We start from the raw sequence: 24,509 nt of genomic DNA, 5'->3' as shown, positions 1-24,509 counted from the left end.
CCAACACCCAAGAAAGTAGGAAACAGCTTCCTTGACTTAGCTTTTATATTAGCCGAGAGGTAGATGACATGGAAGTCTGCGGGAGGGCCAGTGATAGCATGGTGGGAAACCGCTGTTAGGGAGTGGGCTCGGGCAGAGGATCAGGCGCTTTCCAGAGAAGAGGCGCGGGGCTTACAAAGGGGACCAATAGCCCTCTATGGACGGAGGTGGTGGAGATGTTTAAAAATCCCGGGAGTCATGATTCCTCCTGGTCGGAGGGATCAGGATCCGGGGATGAGAATGGGAAGACTGATTGAGCGTGTGCGTGGTGGAGTGCCCGGGATGATGGCATGCTTGAGGCAAGTGTTTGCCTGAAAGCAGTGCTTAATTTGAGCTGGTGGTTTCTTGTACTCAACACCGGCACTTTTCATGAGCACCAGTTAAGGACACATTCATTTATGATTAAGATTAAGTGATCTGCCTTGTTGAGCTGGAAAGGGCGACATGTGGGTATGGATATGCTTTATTGTACCTTGTAAATCTGTACTAGATTTCCTGGGAAGCTACTTCCAGGCATGATGGAAAAATCCAAATATATGCTGATCTCTTATGTACTTGTGCAGTCCTACCAAAAATATCTTTTACAAAAAACAAATAACAATAAGCTTGTTTTCTTTGTGCATATCACAGATAACTGAGCGGGAATTAAAACCTGGAGGCGCTAACATCCCTGTGACTGAAAAGAACAAGAAGGAGTACATTGAACGAATGGTGAAGTGGAGGATCGAGAGAGGGGTAGTGCAGCAAACAGAGAGCCTAGTGCGTGGCTTCTATGAGGTAAGACATTGGTTCCGTCCTTTCAATAACAGTAAAAGGCACTTCTGTGCAACTGCACTTTCGTAAAAATGTTGAGGTCCATTAGTTTGGATTTTCCAACTAAATACGTGTATTAGGAGAATTTCATTTGCTTTGCAAGTGCTGTGGTAACAGTGTACATCTTAGAGCAGTCCACACTGAAAGTTCCATCAGGTGTGGACATTGACTGACCTGGAAGTTGATTTTTCAACTCGCCACGTGTAGTGGGAGTCACTTGAAGATTTTCCGGAGTATGCAGAGAGTGAGTAAGCAGGCTGAGGACTCTGCATTTATCTTTTTCCTCATGGTGAGCTTGTTGTCAAGTATAATGATGAGGTTCCTTGTGTGTTCTGTGGGTGTGGTCCTACCACTTATGGCCTTACAATATAGCAGAGGTGCCCTTCCACCCAAAAAGGGACAGGGTCTGTATATAATAAAAACAATAAGGAGTCCCTTTTGTGCCATTCATCCTAGATCTCAATGATTAATGTTGTATGATCTTATTAGATCTTAATGTATCCTTACACGCAGTCAATCCTCTATCTAAACACTGAACACCATTGTATGTAAAGAAGTCTCATTTAATAAAAATATTTCCTAGTACAAAATGTTCTTACTGTAGTTCTTGTCATAAAACAAAAACATTACACTTCATATATAGAAACATCATAAATAAACTTGACAACTTGTGATATGAATGTATAACAGTTGAGAGAATCCTACGATATCGGTTTTAACCTATTTTATGATGTGTATAATTTTATTGAATGATTGTGTATTTTTGATGTATGATGCTGGGTTGAGCCAGATCTCGGGGAAGAAGGTGACATCGGGGTTAAGAGAGGAGGTGATGTCCCAGATCTCGGCGGTGTGTGTGTGTGGAGTGACCAATGGAGAGCGCGAACGCTGCAAGAGAAGTGGCATTGGCAGCATGCGAAACGTCCTGCCGATGAGCATGGGGCTGTGCGGCAGCAGCGACGTCCTGTGTTCAGGGCTGTTATCTTGGTGCTGGAGTATCTGTGGGTGGGTGGAGGTCCAGGGGTTCTGGTGTGGGGTGCAGTCCAGGTGCAGATCAGGGCAGACGGGCTTGCCTTTGGCTCGCCTTCAGCCCATCAGCGGTGCAGCCGCACTGCAGCCTCCATTAAGTAGGTTCCAGGGATTGAGCGGCGCTCCGGGTGGGGTCCAGAGAAGGCAGAAAAGGGGGATTGAGCGGGGAGAAAAAGCAGTGTTATGGGGACACAAGAAGTCACAGAATTATGGGGAAGAAGAGGAGGCCAAAGTTAATAGAAGGAGGCAAAAGTCAGTAAAGGAAGCAGAAGTCAAATGAAGGAGGCAAGAAGTCAGTAAAGGAAGCAAAAGTCAGTAAAGGAAGCAAAAGTCAGAAAAGGAAGCAAAAGTCAATGAAGGAGGCTAAAGTCGGTGAAGGAAGCGAAAATCAATAAAGGAGGCAAAGTCAAACAGTTACTGGGATGGAAGGGGGCAAAAGTCAAAAGATTAGGGGTGAAAACGTGGACAGGTGAGCAGCGATTTGGCTGTGATTAAGACTGACTAGTTGAGTGGTCAGGCCCGGGCGGGGAGCCTGTCCTGCAGCAGAGGAGGAGCTGGCCAAGGGACCTGCTAAATGGGGTCATGCTGCGGCCTCAATTAAGTAGGTTCCTGGGAGTTAGCGGCATGCTAGGTGGGGTGCAGAGTAGGCAGAAGTGGTAGGAGGATTGAGCGGGTTGAGCGTTTGAGAATGGCAGATTAGCAGGGTAAAAGAGGAGAGTAAAAGTTTAGGTTATGTTGAGAATGAGAAGTCACCGAATTATGCTGAAGAAGAAAAGGCAATATAAGGAGGCAAAAGTCAGTAAAGGAAGCAAAAGTCAAATAAAGGAGGCAAGAAGTCAGTAAAGGAAGCAAGAGTCAATGATGGAGGCTAAAGTAAGTGAAGGAAGCAAAAGTCACTAATGGAGGCAAAGTCAAACAGTTACTGGGATGGAAGGGGGCAAAAGTCAAAAGATTAGGGGTGAAAACGTGGACAGGTGAGCAGCGATTAGGCTGTGATTAAGACTGACTAGTTGAGTGGTCAGGCCCGGGTGGGGAGCCTGGCCTAAAGCAGCGGAGTTGGAGCTAGCCCAGGGACCTGCTCGCTGGTCCAGATGATCACTGGTTTACCATTACCAATGTCAGTATGTGTTTTTTTCGGGAGCCACGTTCTGTTGCCAGAGCCAGTGTTAGCTAATATTTCTTCCATCCTTCTAAGAAGTCCTCCAGGGAAAAAGTCAAGGTTGTATTTTTTAATGTCTTCTGTCGATAGGACTGGTTAGTGTTGGCCACATATGTCCTCCAGAATGGTACGCCTATTCTAACCGGACTGCATTTGCCTGGATGTTCGCCGCTTAAGAAGCATTAAAGAGTATCATTGCAGTTGTTCTCTTCCCATCTATTCTGAAACTAATTATTAAAGTGACATTGCAAGTAGAACCCTGTTTATAAGTTAGAAAGATATTCTGACAAACGACTGAGATCAAAGCAAAGGAATTAAGTAGAATCAGAAGATGAAAATAAGTTTGGCTGAGATCTTTGTGCACAGATGGTGGTGTGCAAAGGAGTTATGTGACGGTATGACGAAGTGGTTAAAGGACAAATGATGGCTTAATGATAATGAAAGAGCCCAGAACTGGGAACATACTTATCCGTGCTAACGAATTGTCATAGTTCTAGCTCCTTTCCTTGTTATTTCCGATATTAAAGAAGGTTTTGGCTTTTTGGATTAAGAGACAAAGAAAGTGTGGATGTTAGCTTGTGTTGAATGGGTAAAGGGAAGAAAGGCTACAACTGTGAGTAAGATCCGTGCTCAAGGTATTACAACATCAAGCGATGAAACATTTCAGACTATTACTCCATAAAGACGATGACCAAAGACTTAGCCAACCATGATAATTGATTGTGGTGTGTACGCCCCCTAAGAATGAAAGAAATGTAAAAGATAACTTCTTGTCTTTCACTGGTATCAATTCAGCGATGGCTATACAAATTTGTGGGGAACATTTGAGCTAAAAAACAGGTTTTACTTCGGATTTATCCTGTGCAGAAACGTAGGGCATATTGTTTCAATCTGAATAGTGGCAAAGCACATAGAGTAATATGTCTGACCTAACGGAAAGCCTGTACATCGCTTACTTGAGCGTGTGAGCACCAGTAAAAATGTAAAAAAGCAGGTCACTTGAAATGAGTCACCTGCAAGAACTGCAATCTGGAGTTCAAGGACAACAAACACCGAAAATATCACACAAGCCAATGGCACTTATTGCCTATAAAGAAACTGACATAACATTTCTGAGAACCACATCAGCATCATCCTACTAGTGAGATATAAATGTGAATGAGGACACAAACATGTATGGTACATGTAGCACTCACTACTGTTTACTGGAAATTGGTAATTGGAGTTCCCGTATTATCAGTCAGCAAAATGTTGTAGTGTGGAAAACCACACGCACTGCCGATAAAGTGGTGCTTTTATTGAAAAAAAACCCAACAGATTTGGTGATCCAGGCCGAATGTCTGCCGAAATGCGTTAGTATACATCTCCGTCACCCCCCCAAATTTCAGGAGCCTCGACTATTTCAACTGAGACTCTGTGAATTTAACATCAGTTCAGAGCATGGTCCTAGAGTATGCTTGTTCTTGCAAAAAATCATCCAAGCAAGTGCAGCATGCTAACATGCTAACTTTATGGGGTTTTATGACAACCAGGGAAATTTATTTTCCCTGGTAGAAAACTCTTACCCCATCCCATCCTAGAAAATGTTACACCCCTTCCCTTTTAAGGTCGAGCATTCAAGACCTCTTGTATATACTTTAGTATATACTTATATGTGTATGTACTCTGTGGGCTCTAGAGATCAGCCCTAGGACTTATCTGCTTCCGCTTAGGGACTTTTTGTTTAGTTCAACTTCCTCTATGTAACGGTGTTGATAGAAAATGATCAGCAGAGGTCAGTAAAATACCAGAATCACTTTAGCATTCTCTAGATTCCAGCCCATAGAAATTGTCTTCCAAGAGGCACCTGTAGACAATAATATTTGATCAAATCTTGTATTTTCAGTGATAAGACCACCGAAGGCGCTGATTTTATATTAAAAACAGAGCTTTGGACTATACCATTTCCAGCTGAAAGGCAATATTTCTCTCCATGTGTTCCATACCTGGCTTGTCACACAGTTTGGTGCTTACTTTCCCTCCATGATAAAGAACAGTAGATGTTTCAGCACCCAGGCTAATGTGCTGTATAGCTAAGTACATATAAGGTCCCAAAGGCGAGACCGATTGCATTGCATTTCACCGACCATAGTGGACTCTGCCAAATCCCTTGGAATAACCCTGGACAGCAGCTTGAATATGCGTGACCACATCAACTCGATGGCCAAAACCGCCAGGTTTCACCTGACCTATCTATGAAAACTAAAACCTTTCCTTGACACTCCCGACCTAAAAATGGCAGTCCATGCACTAGTTATCTCCAGACTCAAATATGGATGATCTACCCATCCTGGACTTCCCAAGATCTCCCTCGCCCCCCTAAAAGCCTGCCTCAATGCCGCCGCCGCCAGACTAACAGGTTCAGAAAAATTTGACCACATCTCACCACATGTGAAAGCTCTGAGCTGGCTTCCTTTTGAAGCCATAATCCATCAAAAACTGGCATGTATTACTCACAAGGCTCTATACACCAAATCGCCTACATTTCTCGCCCACAAGCCTGTGGTGTCCGAAGGAGCCAGAAACTTCTGGTCCTCAAGAGACCTGCTCCAGCCTCTGCGCTTTCGAAATAAAAAAGGCTATAATTGTGCGTTCTCTGGGGCCGCACCAAGAATATGGAACTCATTCCCGCCCGCCATTAGAAGAATTCAGTCTCTGGCACGTTTTAAAAAGGAAGCCAAAACCTTCCAAATGGGCAAATTCCTCTCCTAATTCTTGCATTGCACTCATCTTCAGCGACCTTGTTTTTATTCTATTACTACTACACCTTGGACTGACCCGATGCTATCCACCCGGCACCTTCTGGCACTCCACCCTTATATTCTTGGACCTTCGTTCTTGTAAAATGTCGGCACTTGTTTTTATCCCAAATGTTCCAGCCCCCAACCTAAGTCTTATTTGTATACAACCTGTTAGCCATGTAAAGCGCTCTGATACCCTAACGGGTCAAGTCAGCGCTGTATAAAACACAAGTAATTTTTTTTTTAATGCAAATGCTCGTTAGGAATACGTTTCTAACTTTTCCCAAGGGGAAAAGAGTTTGTAGAGGTGTTTGTGAATATCCATAATGTGTAAGTCTAATACGGGGGCACAAACACACACAGCATTTCACCCCAGATTAACATTTTACAACCCCTCCCAGACCCTGTGATTAGATTTACCCACTCAAAAGTCATAATAAAAAGAAATCATTTTACGAGTGCAAAAGCAACTTTTGCATGTGTCAACTAAACATACAGATGTTTAAAGCTTTGAGATTTGGACCTATACCATTTTTACTCTGGCAGGACCTTGCTGAGTTCATTCAGTTGTAAAATGTGCAAGCACAGTCGTTGTTAGAGTATTCTGTATATGTCCACTATTGTGCCTTTCTTCTTTATATGCAAGCATGCATAATCCCGCAGGCAGGACGGAACCATAAAGCGATAATCCAAACGAGCAGGCGGCAGCCAGGGATGCCGCAAGAGAGTTGTGGTGCAGTAAAAAGTGATTTGACCAAGACTTACAGTGGTGCCCAGTGGAGCAAATCAGGCTGTAAAGAAGGAGGGGATTGCTTGACATGCAGTTGCATGTCAACCTAGCTGTTAAAGACCACAAATATTCTATAGGTTTATTTATAGTAACATTATGTAAAAATGTCTGTTAATTTGCATTAAACGTGACACTGCAATTCTCAAGAACTCTCCTCAGAAAGTAGAGTAAAGTAAGAACAATGATATATTCAGAACTCTGCGATGTTAAGAAATTTTGCATATGAAAGCACAAGCATATTCACAGCCCTACCATGATTAGTAATCTGGCCTAAACAGAGCCCATACATTCACTAAGCCACTGCACATGCAGAGATTGTCAATAATAGGAGGGCTGTTTGACTCTAAACCCTGACATGGTATGAGAACTGTCTGGTGTAATCTGAGAGGGTAGTATTAGAGGTCTGACCCAATAAGAACTCTCACTCTATGGTACTGAAGGAGAAAAGTGGATATTTTGACGGGACAGGTTAATTTTTTAAACATCTTGGGCCATATGTAGGTAATCCCTATTTACCAATTCTAAAATATTACAGATTCGGTATTTCAGAATGTGTAAATAGTATGTAGATAAAAATTCAGTAAATTTTACCAAATCGGTAATATTCGGTATTACCGATTCGGTATTTACCGATTCGGTAATTCCCATTCATTCCTATGGGCCTGGAGGCCCATAGGAATGAATGGGAAGCCATTCACTATTACCGATTCGGTATGGTAAATACCGAATCGGTAATAGGGGGAACACATTCAAGGGTGTCAGGGTGTCACATTGACACCCTGCTGCACCCCCGAATCGTGCATGTGTGCACATGTGGCACACATACATGCCCTAAGGGCATGTATGTCTGTCACATGGCACTGTTAAAAAAGCACAAAATTGCTTTTACAAAGGTTTTCGATATTTACCATCAACTTGTAGTTGGTGGTAAATAACGAATCCTTAAAGCACATAAGCACTCTTAAATGTGCTTCCTACATACCCGATTCGGTAAATAATGATTCGATAAATACAGAATCGGTAAATACCGATTCTGTATTTACCGAATCATCACCTATATTGGAAATGGCACAATACCGGTCGGTAAGCCTGAATTTTACCGAATTTCGGGTTTACCGACCGGTAATGAGCCACCTACATCGGGCCCCTTATCTCTTGGACAAGTAGCTATTTTAGAAAGTTCCACACCCTAGCCTGCTTCATTGTTAACGTACACATCACCAAATGACCTAAAAGGACATGCAATTAAGCACATACAGGCAGAGTTCACAACCAGGCACAGGCACAGAACATTTCAATCGGGTAAAAAATTACGAAGTACTTTAAGGGCATTCAGTCTCAGTGACATCACTGAAACAGGAATATTTTATAATTCAGAAACTTATTAAAAATAATCTTTATTGAAGGAAAGATCTTCATGAAGTCCCTCTACCCACCACTGTATATGCACTGTCTACTGGCTTGATCTCTGCTTTTTGGACTAATAAAAACATATTCAAACAAAAAAAAATGAAGTCCCTCTACCCATGGGCACCATTGATACTTGACAATACCAAGGTTTCCCCTCTGCTCAGAATTCCCACTGTGAATGAACTGTAGAACTGTCATCGGTCGGCATCTTATTCTGTGTGGTGGTTAAAGATGGGCACAATTTATTCAGAACATTTTGTGCACATATATAGCCAGTTTCCCCCTTACTACATTTCCCCATTATGCAGTATTCTGAGGTAACCGTCTGGGGAAGGAACATTTTATAAAAAATAAAAAATAAATCAAACTGGTGTACCCCATACCGACCATTGTGGAGGGTCTACTGACTCTTCGGGATCCCTCACATGAACATCAAACCAGGGCTGATGAAGCCATTATGTGGTCTTGCAGAGGTGCTGTGAAGATAACTATTGCAGCAGCCTGGAAAAAGAATACAGCTCCGTCCCTCTCTGTCTGGCACTCACAACTATGGAAACTTCTCTGCTTAGAAAGGATGGCGGATATATTCTGCAACGACTACAAAGGGTTCAGATTTAAATGTGGCCCTTAGTCACCTGCCTCACAAAGGGCCTGCCCCTAGCGATGTGCCCCCCATCGATCAGAGACATGCACCTATTCCAATTTTAATAGCCTACGTTGTTGCCAAAGCTCTTACACAAGGTCACCACCAACCACCTAGTTAAGGGAGGGGAGGGAGGAGGTTTAAGGATCTGAGGGTTGTTAGATTTAGTAGAGTGGATCATATTCTTTTCAAGGGATGCTTTCCCGGTTGGAAGGTCCAAATGTAAAATGGTCACTACGCATTGGGTTTTGATCATTTGACTAGGGGCCTTTATCATGCTGTATCTGGGACATTATAGGAAACTGTACGGCTCAATAAAGACTTTCTTTCAGCGGACGGATACAGCAATGTTTACACCATCGCCCTCTATCTGGCTATCTTGTGACAATGTGCATTGTATTCTATGATACTGATATTCTAGTTGATGTGATCCTAATGATGTCTGTTTTTACGAAATGCCAATAAACATATGTTTTATAAAAAAAAAATCAAAAGTCTCTAATCTTAAAATGCCTCAGTGCTCTCTCAATATATCAAGAGCTGTACTAAACACTTCAATACAAGAGGGAGGTGCAATCTATTATAGTTCAGGTCTCTGATTCCATCTATGGAGAATTTGTGACCTGGATTAAACAGGTCCACTAGAATGCAGGTTCATATATTTAAGTAGACTTAAATGAGATGGGCATATCACTTAGTCAGGGGATTGAGAATAAAGGCGAAAGACAGACCAATAATGCATAGCTGCTTTGAAATCATCTGCAGCTGTAGGATTGGACAGAAGGTTTGAGGTATGGATAAATTACGTGACAAGAAAGATAGAAAATGGAGATCAATTATATGACTGGGATTGACAGACCAAATGTGGCAAAAGATGTTGAGCTCGGCGCACAGCTGCAACACACACTCAGGATGGAGAAAACGGGCAGGGAAGGAGGATATACTTTATACACATATTGTGTGTAAAGAAGAGAGTTTGGTCTGATAGAGGGGAGATTCTCAGAGGCGTTGTTGCACTTTTGACTGGGTCTTTTGTGTCACATCATTACAAAATAGACACCAGGCTGTGGAAAAGTAAATTTTGTCATGTTCTGTGTCCCTACGTGTCCTCCATCTTATGTTATGTGTGCATGATTAAATATGCATATGTATCCCCCATGTTTGATTAAAGACGCAATTACAGTTGTGTCCATTACTAGTATGCCAGTTTCCAGTTCTCGTGAAAGCTACGAGTATCAGGCCTATGTAAAGTTACGTTGCCACGTTTCTCAGTGTGCACGTTATTTCATTGTAAAGTCCCCGTTTCTAGGCCTCAAAAGGGCCCGGACACCAGATTCAGCTCCTGTCTTCTGAGTCCTCGCTGAGGAGCGATACAGCCCCCACCTGTATTCCTCGACCCTTCACTTACTTCCTGCCTCACAGTGCCCGGCTCAGCCTGGCTCTGCCACTGAGTCTGCCAAGAGTATGTTATGATTCTAGTTATCAGTCCAGCCCTCCTTCTCTGCATTCCTAAACTACTGAATCGCATCAATGGTTTCCGTCATTGTCTAGCCTTTACGTCTCCATGTAAGAGAAATACTGCATTTAATGGTCATTTCATATTCTTCATCACGCACTACATGTAGAATAATGCATGCACCACTCTTAGAGTCTGTTAGCCTTTACCCCGATAACTTTTGGATTCTATCAACATGTTCTCTAAACATCAGATACTAGATACTGTTTAGGTACATGTCGCCCTGACTCTCCAGACTTCAGTCTCTGCTCCTAGCACAGAGTTCATAGCCCCCAGCTTCTCCTAGTAACACGTTATTGTCAGTTTGCGCGCACCATTAGGTTAGAGGTCCCGGCTCCTTAGGTAGCCCTTCCATGTTTCCGCCCCATTTATGACATATTCTGTTACGTTTGCATCACATGTCTATGTATACGCCCCTGTTACACCCATTTTCACCCTTATCTTTCGCGGCTGCTATTGACCACACCCACTGCTCCGCCTACTGTAATTCATTGTAATGTAACTGTTTTAGTATATATATTTGTGCACTGTTATTAAATGTTACGCCGATTCTGATCCTGCCCCCGGCAGCGCTGCCATCCCATTCCTGTGCAGGTTGTCCTGTTCCTGTCCTTTATGCTGTATTAAACCTGCAAACTCCTACTACCTCGAATCTTGACTCTTATTTATTGAGCTATCTGTTATTGCTATGTCCAGTAAAACCTAAATCCGGTATTATTTATTTATATACCACATAATGGCGCCCGAACAGGGACTTGCCCTTTCCCCACGCACCGGTGAAGCCACGCCGGCCCCCTGACCCTCTGCAGCCGTGACGGAACCATACCGTGCACGTGCAGATATTTCTGCTTCAAGTATCCCTCAGGCCCACGGAGGAGACGGAGGTGGCGGTCCAGCATCCAGACGAGGCGGTGGAGGAACGCGGCGAGTCCCGACCAGAGCCCAAGCCGAGAGTCCAAGGTCCGAGGTATCCGGAGGCCCACCCGTAACAGAAGTCCGAAGTTCGTCCGTCCGGCGTCGAAGCAGTCCAGTCCAGTCCGAGGCCTTCCGTTCTTGCTGCCCGGTGAGTACCATTGCTGGGGTAGTATCTAGACAGGGTCAATCTAATTGACTCTGGTCCGTGGGTTGGTGGTACACAGACCCCCAAACGAAGTGTCCACTTCGGTGGATGCGGGTCCTGACGTGTCTCTTTATGAGACCGGTAAGTTTCGTACTGTTTTAGCAGTACATCTAGTTCCTGTTCTAGTCAGTTCTGTTCTCGAGAAATTCATGTATTCTGTTTTCAGTATTCCAGGTAGTATTCTGTTCGAACTGTTATTTTAAATGTTCTGCACGTATTTTAATGTCGTGGTATGAATGTGGAGTAATTATCGTGTTCATTGTGTATTGTATTGTGTCTAGATTACAGTTCAGTTATGCCCTTATTCTCTAAATTACGTCAGCTAAAAACCAGAAAAGGTCTGCTAGAAGCAGCAGTTCCTGTCCCGCCTAGGGACAGTCCGGGTCATTTTATGTATCAAAAGCATGGCATAAGTGCCATATTATATCTAGACTTATGGGTAGAGTATACCAGAGAGTTAGAGGAAAAGTATAGATGGCCTGTATCAGGCACATGGGATGCCGAGTGCATCATGAGAGTAGAAGAAGCATTATGGAAGAAGAAAGCCAGACAGTCACAGAAAGATGCCATCGAGTTATGGCGCAAAGAATCTCATAAAAGAACCGAAAAAGAAATCAGAAAGTCAGAACTAAGTAGAGAATCCTTAGAACGAGCACAAGAAAGGGAACTAATCGAGATAGGTGAACGAGTTAAAACAGAACAGTCAGACAGACAGAGGCATGCCCTTATTAAGGGTATGTATCCTCTTCTTGCCGAGGGCTTGCCAAAAGCGACCCCGGAGGCATCCAGTAATTTTCCGCCACCACTAGTTCCGACTAAGCTACGTCACAAACCGACCGCAGCTGATATTTTTATTTCGTCCTATTTGGACGACACAGTCCCAGGATATGCAAATCCTGTTCCGCCAGCTCCTGTAAATAATGTAAATCCTGCTCCTCCAGTCACCGGAGTACCTGCTACGGTACCCCCGGTCCAGCCTACATTACAATTTCCCGCCGCGCTGGTACGAAGAGTATCAGTCGACGATTCCAGTTTAGGGGCCGCAGGAGGAGGTCCTCCTGGTACCCCGCCGCCCCACCAACGTAGAACGTTGGCCGAGTTACATGAATGTGCGTTACAGCGTACGCCCAAATTTAAGTCCGTTGCAGAAATCCGACGAGCTCTCACTGAATGCCGCTATGATCCAGTTGCAGGTGATGATAGTACAGTAATATATTCCATCCGTGTAAGACGGGTGACCGGGTATTTGGACACCCTACCAGATATGAAAGGAGATCTAGACAGAATATATCGTTTCATCCGTACAGGGGATGATCCAGAAAGTATCGGCGAAGCCATGTCTCAAAGGAAAGCTGAGATCCAGCTAATGATATTAAAGTTCCTGATTAATTGTCTAATAAGAGAACAAGATTCCCCGACTAAAGATCAGGCCGAAATGAAAATCCTGACAAGGTGGAGTGATAATATAGCAGAGGGTAAACACAAGACTATCAGTAGTATAGAGAGTATGTACAAGAAAACTCGTAAAGAAATAATAAAGTTACACGAACAACGTAAAGCAGCACAAGTAAACGAGAAAGAAAATGACTCTTCTACTGAAGAGGTAGAGGACGAGAATCCCGCCAGAATAGCGTATGTAGGAAAATCTAGACTTCCAGACCGACATTCACGTCTAGACTACAAGAAAACTGTCCCTCATCCAGTACCAGAACAAGGTTCTCTAGAACAAGTATTTCAAGCTACCGATCACATTCTGAAATCACGAATCGGTTACAGTGAGTTAAGTACTATGCATGAACAAGAACTAGCCCGATCAGCAGTCCGATGGATTACTGATTCTACCACTTTTCCAGATGAAATAGTGGCACAAATGTTTCTGAAATTGCCCCCAGCCGAGCAACGACTGGTGGGTATGTATATGATCCAACACCTCATTACTCTGTATGAGGGTCAACATTCTGATCCAGGTCCGTTACATGATGTCCTGAACGAGTTACTCCAGTATAGATGGAAAGGTTTAGGTACCGATTTAATTAGTGTCATTCTAGAACAGCGCCACAAATATAGTATGTTTTTGAACCCGCATTTTGTTCATGTCTCACCTCCAGAAAGTAAACCCTTTTACTTAGACAGACAGAATCCGTTACGAGAAGTACACCCAGTTAGGACAACAGATGGTGAAATGCAACGAGTGTTTGTTTACACTCCGAGTACAAAGATGGAACTCTTAGAGATGAAAAAGTTAATTCCCTGTCATGATAAAGATCCAGCAGGGTTCCACCGGGAATTAAAAGACATGCTCCGTATGGGAGAATACACGTATCCAGATATAATTAAAATGTTAAAAGTCCTGTTGCCCGCAGGGGTATACGAAAAACTCAAGGAAAAAGATTGGGAGGTGGGAGAGAAAAAGATCGATTGGGCAGTTCTAGAAGCCGAAGATAAGATACGAGTACCAGGTACCGGTCTAGGAGAAAAATGTAAAGAATTACCAGAATTGTTAATACAAGTTTTGCCCAGATTATTAGCCACTAAAAAGGAAGACTGGGATGCAATCTCAGCCTGTAAACAGAAACAAGATGAAGACACTAGTGATTTTTATTCTAGATTTGAGAAATGCTTTAGTATCAACAGTGGCCTCAAGACAAGTAGCGAGTCATACCCTCATCTTTTTGTTAGTAAATTAGTCGAGAATTCAAGTCCACAAGTTAAGAATCGAGTTTTGAAAGTCGAAAGTACCTGGCAAGCTAATACCCCGTCCCAAATGTTACAGATGCTTCAGTATCACCAGAATAGAATCAGAGAAGAGCAAGATCATGAAAGAAAACGTATGAAAGACACGAAAATGAAAGTACTAGTTGCACAATCTGTTCCACAAGACAGTCAGAAGAGGGGTACGAATCAAGCCAGTCATCCTGCAGCTCCCGTTAAAGGGACATGCAATTATTGTAAACAGCCAGGTCATTTCATAAACGAGTGTGCAGTTCTGAAACACAACATAGCTACTGGAAAGACTAAAGAAAGACCACGTCCGCCTAGACAAGAACAAGTTTCACAGACTTCTCAGCGACAGAATGCACAACAGACAGTTCCAGCACCGCAGCCTATTGCTGCAACACAGCATGTTACACAGCAGATGTACCAGTATGCGCAGTCTGAGTATCCAGAGTATCAGCCATATTCATGAAACAGCCTAGAGAGGGAGGTAGGCTTGCCTCTCATCGAGATACCTGTAGATCAAGAGGGTCCCTATGTTCATAGTCAAGTATTAGGGAAAGACAGAAAGTTTCTGATTGATACAGGGGCAAGTAGGACCACCATTAGTCACGCCGAAGTTCCAGGGGCTCCGCTCTCAGGCTCTAGAAATGTTTCCCTTGGATTTTCAGGAAAGCCTATTGTAAACGAGATATCTAAGCCAGTTACTCTAGAAGTAGGTCCATTGTCCCGCACTACTGATCTGTTACTTACGAAGTCATGTCCAGAAAATGTATTAGGCATTAAAACACTGAAAGAATTAGGTGCAGTTATTTGCTGCTCCCCAGAGGGAATACGATTGTTCTTACGTGACTTCAAGGGTCACTATGTATTACGAGATTTTGATCCGAGATTGTCTAATGTTCCGCAGCATCTATGGGCACAAGGTCCAACTGATGTTGGTTATATGCAAATCACACCCCATCGTGTGACTCTCAAGCCAGGTGTAGTGTTACCACGAATCAGACAGTACAGATTGCCACTTGAGGCTGTAGCAGCCTTATCCAAAATTATTGACGAGCTCATGGCTCAAGGAGTAGTTGTAGAAACTGACTCCAATGTATGTAATTCTCCGATCATTCCAGTCATGAAACGTACTGATCCAAATGCACCCCCAGTATATCGATTAGTGATTGACCTTCGGGAACTCAACAAATGTATTATTCCCCAGTACCCAGTTGTCCCAGATATCTCTTCCCTATTGACAGCCATTGATTCTGAAGCCACATTTTTCACAGTCATAGACCTCAAGAACGCATTTTTTAGTGTCCCCATTCATCCAGACAGCCAGTTCCTTTTCGGATTTTGTTTAAATGGAAGGAGCTATATGTTTACACGCGCTCCTCAAGGTTTCACAGAAAGTCCTAGTATTTACAGTCAAGCACTTAAGAGACAACTAGACAATATTCACATGCCAACTGACACTGCCCTGCTCCAGTATGTCGATGATCTACTGATCACAGCCCGTTCTGAACGTGCTTGCGAGCGAGCATCCCTTACAGTCTTGTATTTCCTAGCAGAGATGGGGCACAAGGTGTCCCCTTCTAAGCTTCAATTCTGTGTCCAGCAAGTGATCTATTTAGGCCACTTGCTGTCCAAGTGGGGTAGGCAGTTGACACCAGACCGTATCCAGTTAATAGCGAGTCTTCCTCAGCCCAAGACACAGAAGGAGGTACGTGCTTTTATTGGCCTCACTTCTTATTGTAGACAATGGATTCCTCAGTATGCATTTCTAGCTAAGCCACTGATACAGTTAACGACACAGGAGGCAGCCGTATCGACTGTCCTCCCTTGGACATCTGAACATACATTTAGTTTTAATGAATTAAAGAAAGCCCTATGCCAAGCTCCAGTTCTAGCAACACCGAACTACAGTAAGCCTTTTACACTTTTTGTCACTGAACGCGAAGGTACAGCATTATCTGTTCTCACACAAGATCAAGCAGGACAATACAAGCCCTGTGCTTATTTTTCGAGCACATTAGATCCTGTAGCCCAGGCTCTGCCTGCGTGCCTCAAGTCAGTTGCAGCCACAGCACTAGCTATCAGACAAAGTGATTCCATAGTATTAGGACATTCCTTGACAGTACAAGTTCCACACTCCGTGGAAGTTCTTTTAAACCGAACACAGACTCAGCACTTGACAATTGCACGTTTAACAGGTTATGAATTGACACTGTTCCAGCCACACATAAAAATCAGACGCTGCAACGTTCTAAATCCTGCTACACTGTTACCGTCAGTTACTTCAAATCCTGCCACACATGACTGTGTGGAAGTAGTTAACATTATGACTAAGCCAAGACAAGATCTGACAGATATTCCATTACCAGATCCCGACCTGACACTTTATGTGGATGGTTCATGTATGAGAACAAGTACAGGAGAACTAGTAGCCGCGTATGCAGTGACTACTGACACTGAAGTTATTGAAACACACCGTATTGACACCCTGTCTGCTCAAGCAGCAGAGCTAGTTGCTCTGACACAAGCCTGCATACACGCTAAAAACCTGAAAGTTAATGTTTACACAGATTCACGTTACGCATTTGGAGTTGTACACGACTTTGGAGTGCTCTGGCAGGAGAGAGGTTTCATGACTTCTCATGGAACCAAGATTCAGCATGGTCTCCTTATTCAAGCTCTGTTGGATGCCATACACTTACCGACATCTATTGCTATCATGAAATGCAAAGCACATACGAAAGTTACTGACACTATTTCTCAAGGTAATGATCTAGCAGATCGCACAGCCAAGCTTACAGCACAGACACCAGACGTTCCAGTAAATAAGACACCGACATACACTCCAGATCCAACTACCTGTATGACAGTTAAGGACCCTACTCAAGATGTCATAGATATCCAGTTACATGCTACTCCCGAGGAAATCAAGAAATGGTCTGAACAAGGAGGGGTCCAGACAGACCAGGGATGGGTAACTAAGGGTAGAGCCACATGGTTTCTCCCCGACTCTATGGTTCAAGTCATTATCAATACCGCACATAGTCCAGCACATTTAGGAGAAAAAGCTATGTTAGATAGTATCCAGAACATTTGGTTCAACAAGCATTTACGAGCTGCAGCCAAGCAGAAAGTCCGTACCTGTATGATATGTTGTCAGTTTAATCCAGGTAAAAGTGTTCCGGTGGAACAAGGCGGATTCCAGCCCCCTGACCACCCTTTTGAAGTCCTCCAAATGGATTATATTCAGATGGAGCGATGTCGAGGTTTCAAGTATGTTCTCGTAGTTGTATGCACTTTGTCCAGATGGACAGAGGCATATCCAGTCCCAGATTACACAGCCACGACCACTGCCAAACAGTTGGTTCGTGAGTTCTTCCCCCGCTACGGACTCCCTAGAGTCGTATATTCTGACAACGGCCAGCCATTCTCATCTGAACTCATGAAACATGTTTCCCTTTTGTTAGGGTACCAGTGGAAGTTCCATTGTGTACGCCATCCAGAAGCAGCCGGTCTCGTAGAGAGACATAATCAGACCCTGAAAATCCGAATTGCAAAAGTATGTAAAGAGAAAGGTGTGGACTGGCTAGTAGCTCTGCCAGTTGCCTTATTTTATATGCGCATGGTCGCACATTCCAGATCAGGTCTGTCCCCTTATGAGGTCGTATTTGGCCGCCCCCCTAACATGTGGGGTACACCTAGACCTCGAAGTATTACCGATGTTTCAAGTAATATGCTGACAGATTACCTAGCTTCCTTGATGTCTGCCCTCAACTCTTGTCGTTCACAGGTTGCTGCCGCATTTCCAGACAATACCGAGGTGGCACCGCATGAAATCGTTCCCGGATCCATGGTTCTTGTCCGAAATTTTGATCGTTCAAGTCCGCTGGAGCCTCGCTGGAAGGAACCCCGACAGGTCCTCCTGGCCACCCGTACTGCCGTCAAGCTGGAAGGCAGGAAGGGCTGGGTCCATTTGTCACATGTGAAAAGATTTTTTGGATTGAAACCTGTTTCAAAGAACATTTCCGAGGATCTTAAAGACTGCCAAAGTACTATTCTTAAGGACTGTCCCGCAAAAGACATTGCTACGAACCCTTCCCTGTTAGAGAAAACTCCGCAGCAGGAGTATAAGCTTAAACTAAGGTCTAGTAAAATAAGTCAGCCAGTTTGATTGTCTAAGTCCTCCCCTAGGTGAAACGGTTAGACCGGTTTCTGACATGTATATAATAGACCCCCACAGAGAGAGAGTTAGTGAGAACTCTAGAAGTTGCACTATTATTTTATGTTTTCTGCTATATTTCAGCATTATGATTTCCTGCACCAGTTATGCATTTTATTTGTATTTTCCAGTTTCTCATGTAAATAAGTCTGCTAATGTTACAGTAGAGCACACGTTTAGTGATCTGCCTCCTCATGAACTCTCATATCGTCTTGCTATGCGTAATAACTCCTTTATCCGCATGTTACATTATTCACACCAGACCAGCAATGCCACAAATTGTTGGGTGTGTGGTCGACTCCCCCCTTTCCAGACACCGAAGGGAGTTCTGCCACTCTTTCCTTATCCATTCTCACATAACGGTTCGTGTGGAGCATGGTCCACGTTAACGTCATCCTCAACAGATATGTCTTTTCTGAACAGTACATGTTTCCCAGACAAGCAAGGTCTTCCCCACAGAACAGGGTTAGATCTAGAAAATGAAGTTTATAATTTGGGTAATTATTCTTCGAATTTCATGGTCCTGAATGTTCAGTCTGATTCTACTCCAGACTTACCTGCTATGTCAGTACTACCAGTCAAAGGTGAATTATGTGTCCGAAATAATGGTTCCGTACATGTAGGCCATAGTGATTGTACTACTATTGTCAAGTATAGTGACAGTAGGAAATCTATTTTCAAAGCTTCACGTCATTCTTATTTTGTTTGTGGTCAGACCGCATATGTTCGTCTGCCCCTTGATTGGGAGGGAACATGTTACATTGCCTTCCTACTGCCACCAGTTTTCCTAGCCCCACCTGACTATCATAGGAATTCCCACCTAGTACATACTAGACACAAGAGAAATTTCCCGATTGTCGATTATACTGAAACTGCTCTAGAACAATACATAGATATCAATAAAGGTGTCTTCCCCTACTTAGGTACTGTTGTAAATAGTAAACTGATACGTAGATTAACCAGAACACTTGAAGCAGTAGTGATTGAGACTACTTCTGCTCTAGGTAACTTAACCGAAGAACAATCCTTTATGAGAATTGTCGTGCTCCAGAATCGTCTCGTCCTTGACGTCATACTGGCCGATAGGGGCGGGGCATGTAGAGTCATCGGATCTAGTTGCTGCATTTTCATTCCTAATAACGGACCGTCTGTTTATTCAGCTATTACCAGACTCCATAAAATTGCCCATATGTTACACCAAGATCCAGGCACCTGGACATGGTCCGGTTGGTTCTGGAATATAATTTCCGCCTGGGGATGGAAAGTATTGTCACTTCTGGGTATTGCAGTAGTGATCATATTCAGTTGCTGCCTCTGTTTACAATGTGGCCCTGCGATTTGCGGCATTTGTGCTACATCATGTGTTCCTAGTCCCAAGTCCCGTCCTAAATCCAGTTCCAAGAAAACTCGAGACGAGCAAATGATACTGTATGAAATGATAGATGGTATCATGAATATTGATGTTTCCTGATGGAAACGTAGTGACAAGGAGGGAATGTGGAAAAGTAAATTTTGTCATGTTCTGTGTCCCTACGTGTCCTCCATCTTATGTTATGTGTGCATGATTAAATATGCATATGTATCCCCCATGTTTGATTAAAGACGCAATTACAGTTGTGTCCATTACTAGTATGCCAGTTTCCAGTTCTCGTGAAAGCTACGAGTATCAGGCCTATGTAAAGTTACGTTGCCACGTTTCTCAGTGTGCACGTTATTTCATTGTAAAGTCCCCGTTTCTAGGCCTCAAAAGGGCCCGGACACCAGATTCAGCTCCTGTCTTCTGAGTCCTCGCTGAGGAGCGATACAGCCCCCACCTGTATTCCTCGACCCTTCACTTACTTCCTGCCTCACAGTGCCCGGCTCAGCCTGGCTCTGCCTCTGAGTCTGCCAAGAGTATGTTATGATTCTAGTTATCAGTCCAGCCCTCCTTCTCTGCATTCCTAAACTACTGAATCGCATCAATGGTTTCCGTCATTGTCTAGCCTTTACGTCTCCATGTAAGAGAAATACTGCATTTAATGGTCATTTCATATTCTTCATCACGCACTACATGTAGAATAATGCATGCACCACTCTTAGAGTCTGTTAGCCTTTACCCCGATAACTTTTGGATTCTATCAACATGTTCTCTAAACATCAGATACTAGATACTGTTTAGGTACATGTCGCCCTGACTCTCCAGACTTCAGTCTCTGCTCCTAGCACAGAGTTCATAGCCCCCAGCTTCTCCTAGTAACACGTTATTGTCAGTTTGCGCGCACCATTAGGTTAGAGGTCCCGGCTCCTTAGGTAGCCCTTCCATGTTTCCGCCCCATTTATGACATATTCTGTTACGTTTGCATCACATGTCTATGTATACGCCCCTGTTACACCCATTTTCACCCTTATCTTTCGCGACTGCTATTGACCACACCCACTGCTCCGCCTACTGTAATTCATTGTAATGTAACTGTTTTAGTATATATATTTGTGCACTGTTATTAAATGTTACGCCGATTCTGATCCTGCCCCCGGCAGCGCTGCCATCCCATTCCTGTGCAGGTTGTCCTGTTCCTGTCCTTTATGCTGTATTAAACCTGCAAACTCCTACTACCTCGAATCTTGACTCTTATTTATTGAGCTATCTGTTATTGCTATGTCCAGTAAAACCTAGATCCGGTATTATTTATTTATATACCACAAGGCACATAGAAATCAGGGCTTGCAACACACCCATGGGAGCCATATGTATCGCACCACTCTACGTAAGGACGTTTGTACACCAACATTTCATTTGTTGCTCTGATAGCTCCATAAAATAACGGTATAATGTCCATTCATAACATTAAGGGTCAATACATTGCTGAAGTATTTTTTGTTCTGTGTGCAAGCCGAATATTTAAAGATCTCGGTGTCTTACAAAAGGCAAAGATTTAATAATGGGAATGTTGCAAATTACAAAATGCGAAGATTCAGTATGCTCTCTGATTAGTTGCAAATTTTAAATATCTTTCCTTATTTACGAATTGCCAAATTCGTGGTTTTCTGAAGAAATGTTTTCTTTTGCATAGGAGCCTACCAAAGTGAAAGTGGGCCTAAGATGTTTATTTTTTATATAGCGCAAACTCGACCCGAAGTTATCAGAGCGCTTCACATGAGCACCAGTTGCGTTACAGACAGACACATTCATTTTGTTAGGCACGGGTGATTAAGGGGCACATGCATCAAGGTAATCATTTGCGATAACCAAATTACCAATTTTAAGGAATCGCTATTTGGTAATCGCAAATGCCTATGCATGAAGGATTCACAATTAATCTTGCGAATCCTTAACATTCCCTAATAGCGGTTCACAAATTGCAAATCGCTATTAGGGAATGCATTCCCAGTCATAATAGGAATGAATGGGAATGCATCCGCAATTTGTGATTACCAAATTGGTAATCGCAATTTGTGAATGCAAATCCAAGGGTGCCTGGGGGCCTAGGACCCTCTGACACACACCCCAAAAAAGGTAAGTATTCTAATGTGTAGCGCATACATGCCCAAGGGCATGTGAGCGCTGCATAGCACATTGAAAAAATGCATTTATTTTTTTTGCATCTTCTAATGCATTCACAAATTACCATCAAGTTCACGTTGATGGTAATTAACGTTTCCTAAATGCACACTCACATTTAGGAAATGCTACATGCATCTCAAATAGGGAATCGCAAATTGTGATTCCCTAAATGCATTTGTAATTTAGGTAATCACAAAAAAGTGTGATTACCTATTTTGAAAATGCAAAAAGGTACATGCACCAGAAAAGGCATTTTTTAAGTCGCAAACTGTCTGATTCTGCAAATCGGCCCTTTTGCGATCTGTAAAATGCTTGATGCATGTGCCCCTAAGTGATTTGCCCTGAATCACTCCCTGTCGAGACTCAAAACCAGTTCCCCAGGTTCGAGGTCGCCGCTCTACCCCTTAGGCCACATTGTTTCTCTGTTGTCTAGAGTACTTAATTTTAAATGGGCGGTCTATTGGTCCTTCATGTTACTAGTTTGCACCAACACAGCCTGCATTGATTGTTAACTTTAAATGCTTTTATATTTGTTTATAATGTCACAGTAATATTGTTCTAAAATCTTAAGTGTTGTTGAATGTTAATTATTTCTTATTAAGTTCAAATTGCATTCCCGACTTTGGGAATCCATCGGGGTAGGTTCAAAATTACTAGAAATTTTTACTTTACAGTGTTTCTTGTGCATTCATGAAATGCCAGTAGGAGTGATGTCAGCAAAATCAGTGAGGGATTTGTAAGGAGACAAGAACGAGGCCGTTTTTGTAGTATCATTTTGCACAGGGAGCTGGAGAAATAGCATGATATAAGAGCTCAAGAAAGAAGGAGAATGAGTGCCTTGATGGGCTAAGCAGCATTCATTAACATAAATATGTGTAAGTATTGAAAACTACACTACACGAGTAATCATTGTTTATGGCTTCTCCCCTTTCACAGGTCGTGGATGCAAGACTGGTGTCGGTGTTTGATGCAAGAGAACTGGAGCTTGTCATCGCAGGAACGGCAGAAATTGACTTGAGTGACTGGAGGAACAACACAGAGTACAGAGGAGGTGAAACTGGTTCCTAAACTATACTTAAAGTGTTACAACAGTTTGGAATAATTCCTATTGATGCCGAGCCAAGCAGGAATCCACATGCCTCGCCCATTTGCCTTGAGCAGGTCTCTCTCATTCGCAATCCCCGATACATTATCAAAGAAGAGGCGTTGTCTCAATAGAAATTGCAAAACTGTACCCTTTCAAATCTTAAACCTGTGATGCTGTGCAATTAAACTGCCTTTCCTGTCATTTTAAGCTATGCTATTGCCATGATATACTTAAAGAAACTTAACTAGGGTTCAACCACACCCGGGATGAATCCGATGCTGGAGCAATGTATCAGCTCTGTTGTTAATTTACAAATTACTGACAGAATTGCCCCATAATCGTTGAACACTAGGGGGGCCATTATGATGTTGGGCGGATCGCCGCCCGACCGGCGGTGGCGATCTGCCCGACATCTTTCCCTGTCTTTCAATTACCCCCGCCATATTATAATGCAGGGGGTAAAGCGGCAGACGGAAAGACCGTCCGCCATTTTACCGCAGGCAGGCAATTGTTTTGATTGCCTGCCGTGCGGTCCTGGCCCATAATATGGTGGTAGTGCCTAGCAGGCACCGCCCACCATATTATGATGTTGGTGGATTAGGGCCTTTCTATGGCGGTGATGCCGCCATGGAAAGGCACGCAGTCTTTTGCATTGGAGGCCTGTTGCGGGTCCCTGGGGTGTTGGGGGCGTGGAGGGAGCACTTGGGGGGTACCCACGGTACCCCCCTACATTGGCATGCACAAGGTGCCTGTCACGTTGTGCATGTTAATGCACAACATGCCACTTTTACATTGCGGTGGGTGCTGCTTGCAGCACCGCCCGCCGCAATGCAAAAGATGGCGGTTGCATCCTGATTGCCCCCGCGGGACCGCCGCACATCTGGCGGTCGGTCCCGCATTCTGTAACGGTGGCGGGCGGACTAATGGGGCACTAGGTGTTCACACCACTTGAAAAAAAGAAGAAAACAACCTGAATGTGTAAGACCTCTCACCCCATTGCAGGGCTTACAGTTATTAACAAGTTCAATGAGTAACTGAGCAGCATGAAACTTTATGAACGTATTAATAAATATAACATTCTAACTACTAGAAAGTTGGGTTTTCCAACTGGTCACAGCAGCGAAACTGCCTTAGGGGATATGGTGGATAATGTGCCTAAGACATCAGAAGATGGAGGGGTACATGTTGATTCTAACACATATGAGTTGTTGATCCATAATATGAATGCAGCAGCCCAGTTGCTCATGAGGGTGGAGGAGAATTCCTGGGATCAAGACTCACTGCAAGCCTGTTCGCAGGAGGTAAAGTCCTGGATGAATAAAAGGTGGCTATTACCTAATAAAGGTAAACCTGAGAAGGTCTAATGGGCTTTATAAGAATGAGCGTGAAGGTTAAGGCTCTGAAATTAAAATGATGGGAGTCTGCATATAGTCGATCAGCAGATGACACATGGTATTTGTGCTGGATAGTCTCTCACTGAAATAATGATTGATGTGGTGGAGAAAACATACATGTTCCACATGCCCCAACTGAGATCAATTATTTTTATTTCTCAAATAGTAAAGTAATCCTGACTGGCTGTGACCATTTTAAACCCCGAGTTGAAAATGGTAATGCCCTCTATCTGGGCATCAATAAAAAATAA

The 24,509-nt window shown here is 43.5% G+C and overlaps 2 protein-coding genes across 6 annotated transcripts in view; one reads left to right on the top strand and one right to left on the bottom strand.

The window, feature by feature from the left end:
- LOC144822660 (uncharacterized) overlaps positions 1 to 24,509 on the bottom strand; it is a 422,286-nt gene that overhangs the window by 327,581 nt on the left and 70,196 nt on the right. The window lies entirely within an intron of this gene.
- HECW2 (HECT, C2 and WW domain containing E3 ubiquitin protein ligase 2) overlaps positions 1 to 24,509 on the top strand; it is a 1,154,081-nt gene that overhangs the window by 1,086,876 nt on the left and 42,696 nt on the right. For all 4 annotated transcript variants that reach the window (XM_078680421.1, XM_078680420.1, XM_078680424.1 and 1 more), the window contains 2 exons: positions 670 to 816; positions 22,714 to 22,828. In XM_078680421.1, coding sequence (XP_078536547.1) covers positions 670 to 816; positions 22,714 to 22,828 — 262 coding nt within the window. The remainder of the gene's footprint in view (positions 1 to 669; positions 817 to 22,713; positions 22,829 to 24,509) is intronic.

This window comes from Lissotriton helveticus, chromosome 3_1 (genome assembly GCF_964261635.1).
Source record: "Lissotriton helveticus chromosome 3_1, aLisHel1.1, whole genome shotgun sequence".
Classification (NCBI taxonomy): domain Eukaryota; kingdom Metazoa; phylum Chordata; class Amphibia; order Caudata; family Salamandridae; genus Lissotriton; species Lissotriton helveticus.
Note: the sequence above shows the minus strand (reverse complement) of the source record. Positions and strands in the feature narration are given on the sequence as shown.